This window comes from Bubalus kerabau, chromosome X (assembly GCF_029407905.1).
Source record: "Bubalus kerabau isolate K-KA32 ecotype Philippines breed swamp buffalo chromosome X, PCC_UOA_SB_1v2, whole genome shotgun sequence".
Classification (NCBI taxonomy): Eukaryota; Metazoa; Chordata; class Mammalia; order Artiodactyla; family Bovidae; genus Bubalus; species Bubalus kerabau.
Genome location: NC_073647.1, coordinates 123,930,707 through 123,945,325, shown reverse-complemented (window position 1 = coordinate 123,945,325; position 14,619 = coordinate 123,930,707). Strand labels below are relative to the sequence as shown.

Below are 14,619 nucleotides of genomic sequence, written 5' to 3'. Positions count from 1 at the left end.
AAACCCAATTACTTGCACATACTTTCAGCTACTTTTTTTTTTAATTTTAAACAGGGATTCAACTTTAAGTGTCCACTTATCCCCAGCAACGCTTCTTGATGGTCATGAGATTCAACCTCTTTCTGTGAATTTTCCAAAAGACAGAGTCATTGTGGGCTCTTCCATTGGAATTAATGCTGCGCTCACCTGCCGTCTCAGCTTCAAGTCATCTAAACCTGTGTCATTTTTCACCAATGTTCTTTTCTGCGATAGCAAAGATAACTGGTAAGATATTTAAATGTAGATTCCTTTGTATCTGACAGTGAAGAATAATAGGTTTATATTCTACGCTATTATAAAATGTTAAAAAAGACATCTAAAATAATGACTTTGGACATAACCTTTTTTTTTTAAGTTCCAAATGCAATGTTGCTTTCATGAGAAACAGCATGATGGTGGCTGCCAGCATATACTCTGGGGCTCGGCTGCCTGCATTTGAGTCCTGGCTCTGTTAACTTTGGTGAAGTTAAGTAATCTTCCTAGCCTCTTGGTTCTCTCATCTGTAAAATGGGGATCATAGCAGAACCTGTCTGTTCTCTAATAATGAGAAACTCATTGAGTTAATTATTATTGTGTTATTGTACAGGAACTGGCACAAAGTAAATGCTAGGGTATTATTTAATGAAAATGAGAAACATCAGCGTAACAAGTTTCCAGACAATATGATTTTGTTACATGTTTCTTTGACAGGTTCAGGAAATTAAAATACACCTTGGTTAAGCCATGTTTCTAGATTTCTTAAGATGTAGGACCAGAAATTTCACTTTTACATTATACCTTGAGATGATTTGACTTGCCAGATGGCAAGTGGTGAATGTATAGAGCAATGACATGTGTTAAAAAAAAAAAAAAAAAGTTCATGGTGTAGAGTGAATTGTATACTAAAAATGAGTATGTACTCCATGTGATAATTTATTAACTTTTAGTGATGTCATTATATAGTATATTCATAGTCAAAGGATTGATTCATGCATTAAGAATTAGAAGGGTGAGATACAGATGTACTGAAATGTTGCATCCAAGGAAAAGCATGGCCGGATCCAGGACCTGGCTCATGGAGTTCTGAGCTCCAGCTGCTACGTCCCTTTCTCACATATGTTGATGGATAAAATTACCTAAATTATACCTCTCAGACTATTTTTCTCTTTTCATGCTAGCAGTCCATCTTTTCTTGACATTTAAAAAACAACAGCAGCTTCTTTTAATGGCATTGCTTTAGACTTCTATCAAGAACTGAATTCTAGGCCTCCATCCTGGGATACTTCTGTCTTTTTGTATGTTGCTGACCTTGTTCATAGAAGTTTAACTTTACTTTGCTCTAGTCCACAAATTTGCACTTTGCCAAAAGCATTAAGTAACGTGTACCTTTGAACTCACTAATAAAAATCATGAATAACTTCTCCATGAATGCCTTAAAGGTAATGAAGGCTCAGACTGCATTCACAGGGTGAGGAAAGAAAGAGTTTCAATAAATGCTGTGTGAACTAGATGGCATCTTGGACAGTGGTACAACTGCCTCTAAGAGAGGTATGCATAGGTTTCGCTGTTACAGTGTGTTGATGTCTAGTCAGCAACTAAGATGTTAGGAGACCTGAAAACAGCCGCTAGAAAGAGGAGAGTCATATATTTGAACATGATGATTTTCTTGTCTCTTTGTGTTGTACGTTTCCTTTCAGCCTTGAGACTCATTTACTCTCCACTAGATTTCCCCACCCTTTTTCCCTTACCTTAAACTCCATTTCAATCTTCAGCGGGTTTAAGATAAGGTAGAGATTTTAAAACTAATTTAGAAACTTCAAAAATCATACATGGGCTATAAAAGCATTTTCCATATACAAAAAAACATTCCCTGGAACCTTAATACTGGCAAATCCTTTTATTAATGCCCTGTTAACTCCTTATTTGGTTTCCCATAGCGCATATGATCAGCTCTTCATTCTCTTCTTAATTCTCTAAAGCTGTCTTTGCCTTTCTCTCACTATGTAATTTTGATTCTATTCAGATAAATTATGTCTTCTAGTAAGAACTTCCTCAAGAGCCTCCCTTTCACCTCTGACTGTTTGAAATAGATTTGATTCTTTTGGTTCTTTTATTGCTTTTCATCATTCAGTTAAGTTCAGTCTCTCAGTTGTGTCTGACTCTTTGCGATCCCATGGACTGCAGCATGCCAGGCCTCCCTGTCCATCACCAACTCTTGGAGTTTACCCAAACTCGTGTCCATTGAGTTGGTGATGCCATCCAACCATCTTATCCTCTTTTGAACCCTTCTCCTGCCTTCAATCTTTCCCAGCATCATGGTCTTTTCAAATGAGTCAGCTCTTCACATCAGGGGCCAAAGTATTGGAGTTTCAGCTTCAATATCAGTCCTACCAATGAATATTCAGGACTAATTTCCTTTAGGATGGACTGCTTGGATCTCCTTGCAGTCCAAGGGACTCTCAAGAGTCTTCTCCAACACCACAGTTCAAAAGCATCAATTCTTCGGTGCTCAGCTTTCTTTATAGTCCAACTCTCACATCCATACATGACCATTGGAAAAACCATAGCTTTGACTAAATGGACCTTTGTTGACAAAGTAATGTCTCTGCTTTCTAATATGCTATCTAGGTTGGTCATAACTTTCCTTCCAAGGAATAAGCATCTTTTAATTTCATAGCTGTAGTCACCATCTGTAGTGATTTTGGAGCCCCCCAAAATACTCAGCTACTGTTTCCACTGTTTCCCCCTCGATTTGCCATGAAGTGATGGGACCGGATGGCCATGATCTTAGTTTTCTGAATGTTGAGCTTTAAACTAACTTTTTCACTCTCCTCTTTCACTTTCATCAAGAGGCTTTTTAGTTTCTCTTCACCTTCTGCCATAAGGGTGGTGTCATCTGCATATCTGAGGTTATTGATATTTCTCCCAGCAGTCTTGATTCCAGCTTGTGCTTCCTCCAGCCCAGCATTTCTCATGATGTACTCTGCATGTAAGTTCAATAAGCAGGGTGACAATATACAGCCTTGACATATTCTTTTTCCTATTTGGAACCAGTCTGTTGTTCCATGTCCAGTTCTAACTGTTGCTTCCTGACCTGCATACAGATTTCTCAAGAGGCAGGTCAGGTGGTCTGGTATTCCCATCTCTTGAAGAATTTTCCACTGTGATCCACACAGTCAAAGGCTTTGGCATAGTCATTAAAGTAGAAATAGATGTTTTTCTGGAACTCTCTTGCTTTTTCCATGATCCTGCGGATGTTGGCAATTTGATCTCTGGTTCCTCTGCCTTTTCTAAACCCAGCTTGAACATCTGGAAGTTCACGGTTCATGTATTGCTGAAGCCTGGCTTGGAGAATTTTGAGCATTACTTTACTAGCGTGTGAGATGAGTGCAATTGTGCGGTAGTTTGTGCATTCTTTGGCATTGCCTTTCTTTGGGATTGGAATGAACACTGACCTTTTCCAGTCCTGTGGCCACTGCTGAGTTTTCCCAATTTGCTGATATATTGAGTGCAGCACTTTCACAGCATCATCTTTCAGGATTTGAAATAGCTCAACTGGAATTCCATCACCTCCACTAGCTTTGTTCATAGTGATGCTTTCTAAGGCCCACTTGACTTCACATTCCAGGATGTCTGGCTCTAGGTGAGTGATCACACCATCGTGATTATCTGGGTCATGAAGATCTTTTTTGTACAGTTCTTCTGTGTATTCTTGCCACCTCTTCTTAATATCTTTTGCCTCTGTTAGGTCCCTACCATTTCTGCCCTTTATTTAATCCGTCTTTCAGCAGCCATCAATTAACACAGGTCAGATCCCAGGTCATAGGCTAGATGTCATGGAATCCACACAACAGCTCTGAGATGTGGATGCTTTTAGATCTGCATCTCTTTTTTACAAAAGAGATATAAGGCCTATAGTGTGATATAACTTGCTAAAGCTCACTCATATGTGAGGCGAAAGAGCCAGGAATTTGAAGCAGATTTCTGTTACCAATGATCATGTACTCAGTCACCTTGTTTTAACACCACTTTGACTGTATAGAATTGTATAGAAGTTTTTATGGTAGGTATTCTTTTTTGAGAGTAGCACTGTTGTATGTCATATATAAACTTTACAAAGAATAAGAAATTGAAACTTTGCATTTTCCTCTTATTCTATTCCTTTGCATCGTTCTCTCACTCTCTCATAAACACACACACACACACACACACACACACAGGCACATGCACACACCTGTCTTATAAGTACCTATATATAATTATGTTGTTTTTAAGTAAATCGCATTTTAGTTTCTATTTTGCCCTTAAGTACCAAGAAATTTAGTTAATAATTAAAAGTGCATTTTGGGTTACAGGTTTTAAAAAGTCTATATGCTCCTGAATTAGGGAATTGATAAAGAAATATCCATTGAATAGAATATGTTAATGAATATTCCATGTTTGATGATTAGTAATGATAGTAATTCAAGTCTGCTCAGTGAAATTTATGATATCATTCATTTATTTCTATTGATGTGTTAATTTATTGATGAGGCAAAAGTCCATAAATTGTCTCCATAGTTATAGCATGAGTAAAGTGAAAGTTTATAGTTTCACTGAAGAGGTCTGTTTTACAACTACCATCAATAAACAACCCTACAGAAGATATTTACATAAAAATAAATTTATTATATATGGGTCCTGACAAGATTTCATTTTAGATATTTTAGATATTTTAAATTAATAGTGTTTGCAAAAGACTTCAAATCAGTATGTGAAATTGAAACCCAGTATCAAAACAACAGCTAAAGTATGTTCTTTTGAAACTGTACATTTCACAAAAATAAAATTTCAAAATGAAAAACACATTCCTTGTAAAAATTGAAATATCTTCTTTTCCTACAAAAAAAGCATGTGCTTATTATTGAGCAAATATATGTGTTATTTAGAAGTTTATAGTTTAATGTTGGATTTTTGTGTCCATTTTTAGTTACTTTAGTTACTTATATGTTATAAAGAGTGGTTTTTGAGGGAGTCAAGGAACCCAGTAGTAAAATACAGTTCCTTTCCTTGCCGCTATTTGAATTAATGTCTATTTTAGGTTAATATCTTTCTCATGTGCTCATAAATGTTTTTTACTTTCTGACTTTCCTTATTGTTACTTTTGACATATGAAGTAACAATGTAGGGGTGTGTGTGTATATGTTTGTGAGAGAGAATGAAGAAATATATATAATTCTATTAATTATATAAGTAAAATGGCTTATTGAGTATTTAGATTATGTTTTATGTTTTTTTCCCTGAACTTAACAATTTAGTTTCTGTATTGCCTTTAGGTACTGAGGAATTTAGTTTATAATTATGTTAAGTATATTTTGAGCTAAAAGTCTTAAATAAGCTATACTCTCTAGAATTAGGAGATTAATCAGCACATATCCCCTGAATTGAAAAACAGAAATTTCCTTACATAGATAAGAGTTGTGGAAAGCATTCTGAGAAATAATTCTCCTTGAATGGGGGTGTTTGTTATATTGTAAGGTTAGTGAACTTCTAAAATGTCTGCTGGTGGCCTCTAAATCTCTTTAAAATGAATTCATCAATATAAAATAACTAAGGGGAAGATACACTTTTATAAATCATAATAAGTGTATAATAACACCTACTTTGGATAAGTGATAAACATTTAATTTGGAACTGGAAAATAAAAAAGTCCAGGTGTTCAGTTTGCACAACCCAATGTCAAGGGTGGTCTTGAACAATCATTGTGAAATTCAGTCACCCAGATATCTTTAACAGTATTAGCAATTAGCAGTCTGACATTGTGAGTAAAGATTTAGTCATTCACTCCTTAATTTAAATATTTATTGAATGTGTACCATGTACCAGATACCTACCAGGCACCATTTAAGCAAGAGGGGTTATGTCAGAAATCACAGCATGATCCCTGCCTTGTGGAACTTAGAGTTTGGCAGGGGGAAAAGAGACAGTAAACAGTAATCCTGCTAAAGAGTAAGTCTGTGATAAAGGGTAAGTGTGTGATAATTGATGGAGGGCATAGGAAAAAGAATAAGTGCAGGGTAAGTTCACAGGGAAGGCCAGAGAGGGAATGAGTAAGTCTCAGTGTGATAAATAAGATGATAAGGAGAGCTTCCCCTAAGAGGATAGGATCTAAGGAGAGATTTGAAGGACTGAGTGGGGTTAGAAAGATACCTGGGAATATCCTTTCAGATCAAGGGAATGGCTGGTGCAAGATCTTTGAGGTGGGTGCTTACAAGGAGGCAACCTGAGTAGAATGAGCAAGGGGTGAGGAGTTTAGGAGAAGGGACTGGAGAAGTAACACAGCAGTACTGGATCCTGTAGGGCCTTTGAGGTGAATGGTAAGGATTTGGACCTTTACCCTGAATGAAATGAGGAGCCATTGCACAGTAGCCAGTGAAAGAATGCAGTAGCCATACTTCTGAACAGTGATGAGGTCAGTCAGTCATTCTGTACCACCGAAAACTTGAGCTTCCTATATATTTATTTTATTCCCTTTGTTCATGAAAAGGCTTCTTGTTTCTCAGGTTTTTTTTCATTCATTCATTCAGTATTTACAAAGTGAAAAAAGTACACCTGTCTTTCTTCTGGTGGTGGGGTCAGAACAATGCTCCAGAATTCATGGAGCTTCTATTGTAATGGAGAAGACAAAAATTGATAAATAGTATCACAGTTTAATAAGGAAATCATATGAGTTTAATGGGTTAGAGAGTAAAGGATACCTTCATGTATTAGACAGATAAGGCATCTCTTAGGGTATGATATTTGACCAGATGGTGATATGAAAATTTAATGAAAAAATACTTATGAGGCACTCAGAACAGTCCCTGTTGGTAGTGTGTAACTAAGTAAAGACTTGGCATTTCGTTTAAAATCAGTAGTTTACATTTACAGAATGATCTCAGTGCCTGCTTCAGAGATAAGAGGGTGATTGTGTGAGTGAGTGAAAGTTGCTCAGTTGTATCTAACTCTTTACAACTCCATGGACTATACAATCCATGGAATTTTCCAGGCCAGAATACTGGAGTGGGTAGCCATTCCCTTCTCCAGGGTATCTTCCCAACCCAGGGATCGAACCCAGCTCTCTTGAATTGTGGGCAGATTCTTTACCGTCTGAGTCACCAGGGAAGCCCAATAATACTGGAGTGGGTAACCTATCCCTTCTCCAGCAGATCTTCTGGACCCAGGAATTGAACTGGGGTCTCCTGCATTGCAGGTGGATTCTTTACCAGCTGAGCTATCAGGGAAGCCCCTTGAGAGTGATTGCATTTCTTCTATTAAGACAGTAATTGAATTCACCCTATTTATAAAAAAATATATTTCTGCTTTATTAATTATGCCAAAGCCTTTGACTGTGTAGATCACAATAAACTGTGGAAAATTCTGAAAGAGATGGGAATACCAGACCACCTGATCTGCCTCTTGAGAAATTTGTATGCAGGTCAGGAAGCAACAGTTAGAACTGGACATGGAACAACAGACTGGTTCCAAATAGGAAAAGGAGTACATCAAGGCTGTATATTGTCACCCTGTTTATTTAACTTATATGCAGAGTACATCATGAGAAACGCTGGACTGGAAGAAACACAAGCTGGAATCAAGATTGCTGGGAGAAATAACAATAACCTCAGATATGCAGATGACACCACCCTTATGGCAGAAAGTGAAGAGGAACTAAAAAGCCTCTTAATGAAGGTGAAAGTGGAGAGTGAAAAAGTTGTCTTAAAGCTCAACATTCAGAAAACGAAGATCAACATTCAGAAAACGAAGATCATGGCATCCGGTCCCATCAATTCATGGGAAATAGATGGGGAAACAGTGGAAACAGTGTCAGACTTTATTTTTCTGGGCTCCAAAATCACTGCAGATGGTGACTGCAGCCATGAAATTAAAAGACGCTTACTCCTTGGAAGGAAAGTTATGACCAACCTAGATAGCATATTGAAAAGCAGAGACATTACTTTGCCAACAAAGGTTCATCTAGTCAAGGCTATGGTTTTTCCTGTGGTCATGTATGGATGTGAGAGTTGGACTGTGAAGAAGGCTGAGCTCCAAAGAATTGATGCTTTTGAACTGTGGCGTTGGAGAAGACTCTTGAGAGTCCCTTGTACTGCAAGGAGATCCAACCAGTCCATTCTTTTTTAATTTTATTTTATTTTATTTTTAAACTTTACATAATTGTATTAGTTTTGCCAAATATCAAAATGAATCCGCCACAGGTATACATGTGTTCCCCATCCTGAACCCTCCTCCCTCCTCCCTCCCCATTCCATCCCTCTGGGTCGTCCCAGTGCACCAGCCCCAAGCATCCAGCATCGTGCATGGAACCTGGACTCAACCAGTCCATTCTGAAGGAGATCAGCCCTGGGATTTCTTTGGAAGGAATGATGCTAAAGCTGAAACTCCAGTACCTTGGCCACCTCATGCGAAGAGTTGACTCATTGGAAAAGACTCTGATGCTGGGAGGGATTGGGGGCAAGAGGAGAAGGGAACGACAGAGGATGAGATGGCTGGATGGCATCACTGACTTGATGGACATGAGTCTGAGTGAACTCCGGGAGTTGGTGATGGACAGGGAGGCCTGGCGTGCTGCGATTCATGGGGTCGCAAAGAGTCAGACACAACTGAGCGACTGATCTGATCTGATCTGGATTCACCCTGGGGTAACAGATAAATCCTCAGCAGACATACAGCAAGAGGGGAAGAAGGGTGTCTGTGTGGGAGGGGGGGGTGGGTAGTAGAGAGACAGGAGTTCAGCTCTCATGAGGGTGAGGGAGTCTTTGGATAATATACAAATGATTTATATTGTATTTCAGAATTATTTTTTCCTATATTTAAAAATGTATCTTATCTGGGAATTCACACAGAGATCGAATGGATTAAGAAGTGCCAGAATGGTGTACTCCCCTATTTTGCACTGTGCTTTCCACTCCAGATTGAGGAGAAGGAAACATTATACACTGAAGGAATTTGTAATTATGAGGATGAAGTGTAACCACTTGCTCTTGCTTTGTAAGTCCACTAAATGATACTTCAGACTAAACATAGAATGAAAGGTATGGCTTTGGGTGATTAATTTTATAGAAATACTAAGAATTCCAAAGTGAATAAAGTGAAGTTGCTCAGTCATGTCAGACTCTTTGTGACCCCATGGACTGTAGCCTACCAGGCTCCTCCCTCCATGGGATTCTCCAGGCAAAAGTACTGGACTAGGTTGCCATTTCCTTCTCCAGGGTATCTTCCCAACCCAGGGGTTGAACCCGGGTCTCCCACATTCCGGGCAGACGCTTTAACCTCTGAGCCACCAGGGAAGCCCACGCCAAGGTAAGAGAAACCCAAGTAAGATGGTAGGTGTTGTGAGAGGGCATCATAGGGCAGACACACTGAAACCATAATCACAGAAAACTAGTCAATCTAATCACATGGACCACAGCTTTGTCTAACTCAATGAAACTAAGCCATGCTGTGTGGGACCACCCAAGACAGGCAGGTCATGGTGGAGAGATCTGACAGAATGTGGTCTACTGGAGAAGGAAATGGCAAACCACTTGAGTATTCTTGCCTTGAGAACCCTATGAACAGTATGAAAAGGCAAAATGATAGGATACTGAAAGAGGAACTCCCCAGGTTGGTAGGTGCCCAATATGCTACTGGAGATCAGTGGAGAAATAACTCCAGAAAGAATGAAGGGATGGAGCCAAAGCAAAAACAATACCCTGTTGTGGATGTGACTGGTGATAGAAGCAAGGTCCAATGCTATAAAGAGCAATATTGCATAGGAACCTGGAATGTCAGGTCCATGAATCAAGGCAAATTTGAAGTGGTCAAACAAGAGATGGCAAGAATGAACATTGACATTCTAGGAATCAGGGAACTAAAATGGACTGGAATGGGTGAATTTAACTCAGATGACCATTATATCTACTACTGTGGGCAGGAATCCCTTAGAATAAAAAGAGTAGCCATCATGGTCAACAAAAGAGTCCGAAATGCAGTACTTGGATGCAATCTCAAAAACAACAGAATGATCTCTGTTCGTTTCCAAGGCAAACCATTCAGTATCACAGGAATCCAAGTCTATGGCCCAACCAGTAACGCTGATGAAGCTGAAGTTGAACGGTTCTATGAAGACCTACGAGACCTTTTAGAATTAACACCCAAAAAAGATGTTCTTTTCATTATAGGGGACTGGAATGCAAAAGTAAGAAGTCAAGAAACACCTGGAGTAACAGGCAAATTTGGCCTTGAAATACAGAATGAAGCAGGGCAAAGGCTAATAGAGGTTTGCCAAGAGAACACACTGGTCATAGCAAACACCCTCTTCCAACAACACAAGAGAAGACTCTACACATGGACATCACCAGATGGTCAACACTGAAATCAGATTGATTATATTCTTTGCAGCCAAAGATGGAGAAGCTCTATACAGTCAGCAAAAACAAGACCAGGAGCTGACTGTGGCTCAGATCATGAAATCCTTATTGCCAAATTCAAACTTAAATTGAAGAAGTAGGGAAAACCACTAGACCGTTCAGGTATGACCTAAATCAAATCCCTTATGATTATACAGTGGAAGTGAGAAGTAGATTTAAGGGCCTAGATCTGATAGATAGAGTGCCTGATGAACTATGGAATGAGGTTTGTGACATTGTACAGGAGACAGGGATCAAGACCATCCCCATGGAAAAGAAATGCAAAAAAGCAAAATGGCTGTCTGGGGAGGCCTTACAAATAGCTGTGAAAAGAAGAGAAGCGAAAAGCAAAGGAGAAAAGCAAAGATATAAGCATCTGAATGCAGAGTTCCAAAGAATAGCAAGAAGAGATAAGAAAGCCTTCCTCAGTGATCAATGCAAAGAAATAGAGGAAAACAACAGAATGGGAAAGACGAAAGATCTCTTCAAGAAAATTAGAGACACCAAGGGAATATTTCATGCAAAAATGGGCTCGATAAAGGACACAAATGTTATGGACCGAACAGAAGCAGAAGATATTAAGAAGAGGTGGCAAGAATAGACAGAAGAACTGTACAAAAAAGATCTTCATGACCCAGATAATCATGATGTTGTGATCATTGACCTGGAGCCAGACATCCTGGAATGTGAAGTCAAGTGGGCCTTAGAAAGTATCACTATGAACAAAGCTAGTGGAGGTGATGGAATTCCAGTGGAGCTCTTTCAAATCCTGAAAGATGATGCTGTGAAAGTGCTGCACTCATTATGCCAGCAAATTTGGAAAACTCAGCAGTGGCCACAGGACTGGAAAAGGTCAGTTTTCATTCCAATCCCAAAGAAAGGCAATGCCAAAGAATGCTCAAACTACCACACAATTGCACTCATCTCACACGCTAGTAAAGTAATGCTCAAAATTCTCCAAGCCAGGTTTCAGCAATACGTGAATCTTGAACTTCCAGATGTTCAAGCTGGGTTTAGAAAAGGCAGAGTAACCAGAGATCAAATTGCCAGCATCTGCTGGATCATGGAAAAACCAAGAGAGTTCCAGAAAAACATCTATTTCTGCTTTATTGACTATGCCAAAGCCTTTGACTGTGTGGATCACAATAAACTGTGGAAAATTCTGAAAGAGATGGGAATACCAGACCACCTGACCTGCCTTTTGAGAAATCTGTATGCAGGTCAGGAAGCAACAGTTAGAACTGGACATGGAACAACAGACTGGTTCCAAATAGGCAAAGGAGTACATCAAGGCTGTATATTGTCACCCTGCTTATTTAACTTATATGCAGAGTACATCATGAGAAGCACTGGTCTGGAAGAAGCACAAGCTGGAATCAAGATTGCTGGAAGAAATATCAATAACTTCAGATGTGCAGATGACACCACCCTTATGGCAGAAAGTGAAGAGGAACTAAGAAGCCTCTTGATGAAAGTGAAAGAGGAGAGTGAGAAAGTTGGCTTAAAGCTCAACATTCAGAAAACGAAGATCATGGCATCCGGTCCCATCACTTCATGGGAAGTAGATGGGGAAACAGTAGAAACAGTGTCAGACTTTATTTTTTTGGGCTCCAAAATCACTGCAGATGGTGACTGCAGCCATGCAATTAAAAGATGCTTACTCCTTGGAAGGAAAGTTATGACCAACCTAGATAGCATATTTAAAAGCAGAGACATTACTTTGTCAACAAAGGTACATCTAGTCAAGGCTATGGTTTTTCCAGTGGTCATGTATGGATGTGAGAGTTGGACTGTGAAGAAAGCTGAGCACCAAAGAATTGATGCTTTTGAACTGTGGTGTTGGAGAAGACTCTTGAGAGTTCCTTGGACTGCGAGGAGATGCATTCTAAAGGAGATCAGCCCTGGGTGTTCTTTGGAAGGAATGATACTAAAGCTGAAACTCCAGTACTTTGGCCACCTTATGTGAAGTGTTGACTCATTGGAAAAGACTCTGATGCTGGGAGGGATTGGGGACAGGAGGAGAAGGGGACGACAGAGGATAAGATGGTTGGATGGCATCACCAACTGAATGTACATGTGTTTGGGTGGACTCTGGTAGTTGGTGATGGACAGGGAGGCATGGCGTGCTGCAATTCATGGGGTTTCACTTAACTGAAGAATTCCAAAAACAATTTGATATTTTCTTATGATTAACCCCAAATATAGGATGTTTACTTTTGTAAAATCAATAATTAATTTCAACTGCATGTTTCCAATAACCAGGAAGTTAACCTGAGTTAGCAGTGCCTCATTACTAAAATGGCAAATATTAGTTGTTGTTATTGTTCAGTTGCTCAGTCGTGTCCAATTGCGACCCCATGGACTGCAGCACGCCAGGCTTCCCTGTCCTTCACTATCTCCTGGAGTTTGCTCAGACTTATGTCCATTGAGTCAATGCTGCCATCCAACCATCTCGTCCTCTGTCGCCCCCTTCTCCCCCTGTCCTCAATCTTTCCCAGCACCTGAGTCTTTCCCAGTGAGTCTGCTCTTTGCATCAGGTGGCCAAAGGTTCTCCATACATTTTTTAATCTCCTAAATATTTAACATATTCATCATACTCAAAACTGAGTATATCTTCCATCAGTTTTTAGTACCCAAATTTAAGTTCAATAACTTTAGAGCAAAGGAACAGAGAAGGCAATGGCACCCCACTCCAGTACTCTTGCCTGGAAAATCCCATGAATGGAGAAGCCTGGTAGGCTGCAGTCCATAAGAGTCAGACACGACGGAATGACTTCACTTTCTCTTTTCACCTTCATGCATTGGAGAAGGAAATGGCAACCCACTCCAGTGTTCTTGCCTGGAGAATCCCAGGGATGGGGGTGCCTGGTGGGCTGCTGTCTATGGGGTCGCACAGAGTCGGACACGCCTGAAGCGACTTAGCAGCAGCAGAGCAAAGGAAAACTTTTCAGCTCTTCTGTAAGAGAGCTAACATGAGTCATTGAAAATGAATAAAAGAAATCTAAATGGCTTATTTATCAAAAAAATATGTGAATGTGCTATTCAGATATCAGCTGTTTTCTTCTAGAAAGTGGTCCTTTTGTCTGAACACTAGAATCACCTTAGGAGTTTTAAAAACTGCCTATGTGTGCATTATCAGTTGTGTCCAACTCTTCATGACCCCATTGACTGTAGCCTGCCAGGCTCTTCTATCCATGGGATTCTCCAGGCAGGAATACTGAAGTGGATTGTCATTTCCTTCTCCAAGGGATCTTCACTACCCAGGGATGGAACCTGTGTCTTCTGCATTGCAGGCAGATTCTTTGCTGCTGGGCCTTTAGCCTCCTTCTAATTCAGAGATTATAATATAATTTTTCTGGAAGGTGGCCTAAGCATTGCAAGTTTACAAGCTTCCTGATAGCTTATGGTTAACCGTGTTGGATTTGTGATCTCTGAAGAATAAGATTTAGCTTTGTGACAAGGGACCAGGCTTGATTATTCAGAGCTTTCATGTGGCAGAAGTTTTATTATAGTGAAAAAGGGCAGAGAAAGCTTCTGAGGAAGAAGAGTGTCCCCCTTGCTAGTCTAATCAAGGCATTATATGCTTTTACCAGACCCACTCCCACAACATACATCTTAGATTAACAAGATTAGAACTAACAATAGAAATCTCTTACCAGACCCACTCCTACAACACAAGATAACAAGATTAGTCAGAAGGTTCTTGTTAATAAGGAGAAATATGTCCTTTAGCAAGATAGATTGTTGTTATATAATCATTAGTACAAAGCTTAAGGAAAAGCATACCCTTGAGCAAGATGAGTTTTGTTGTGTAATCATTAGCTCTGGGCTTAAAGAAAATAATGTCTTATGTGACTAGGACAAAGAAATGTAGGAAAAAAAGTTTGTCCTTTTCTCCTCCCTGAGAGCCCCAGACCCCTTTCTCCTCCTCAGGGACCCTGACTTCTTATCAGCCTTACCTAAGAATTAACTCTCTCACCCCCATGTGGTTCTAATTGGAAGCCACAATTGAGAACCCTTGCTCTAGGTTGTCAAACATTACCCTGCATTTGCCTCACTTGCAAGATTTGTTAAAACAGCTTCTGAACCTCATCCCCAGAGTTACTGATTTATTTCAGTCTTGAATGGGGCTTGCAAGTGGCATGTGTACCAGTTTCCCATTTGATGCTGAGGA

General features: G+C 39.7%; 1 protein-coding gene across 1 annotated transcript in view; it reads left to right on the top strand.

Annotated features, from left to right (window-relative positions):
* The window catches only part of LOC129640166 (cilia- and flagella-associated protein 47-like), a 136,483-nt gene that overhangs the window by 57,572 nt on the left and 64,292 nt on the right, over positions 1–14,619 (top strand). Inside the window, exon 6 of the mRNA XM_055565402.1 lies at positions 55–264. Coding sequence (XP_055421377.1) covers positions 55–264 — 210 coding nt within the window. The remainder of the gene's footprint in view (positions 1–54; positions 265–14,619) is intronic.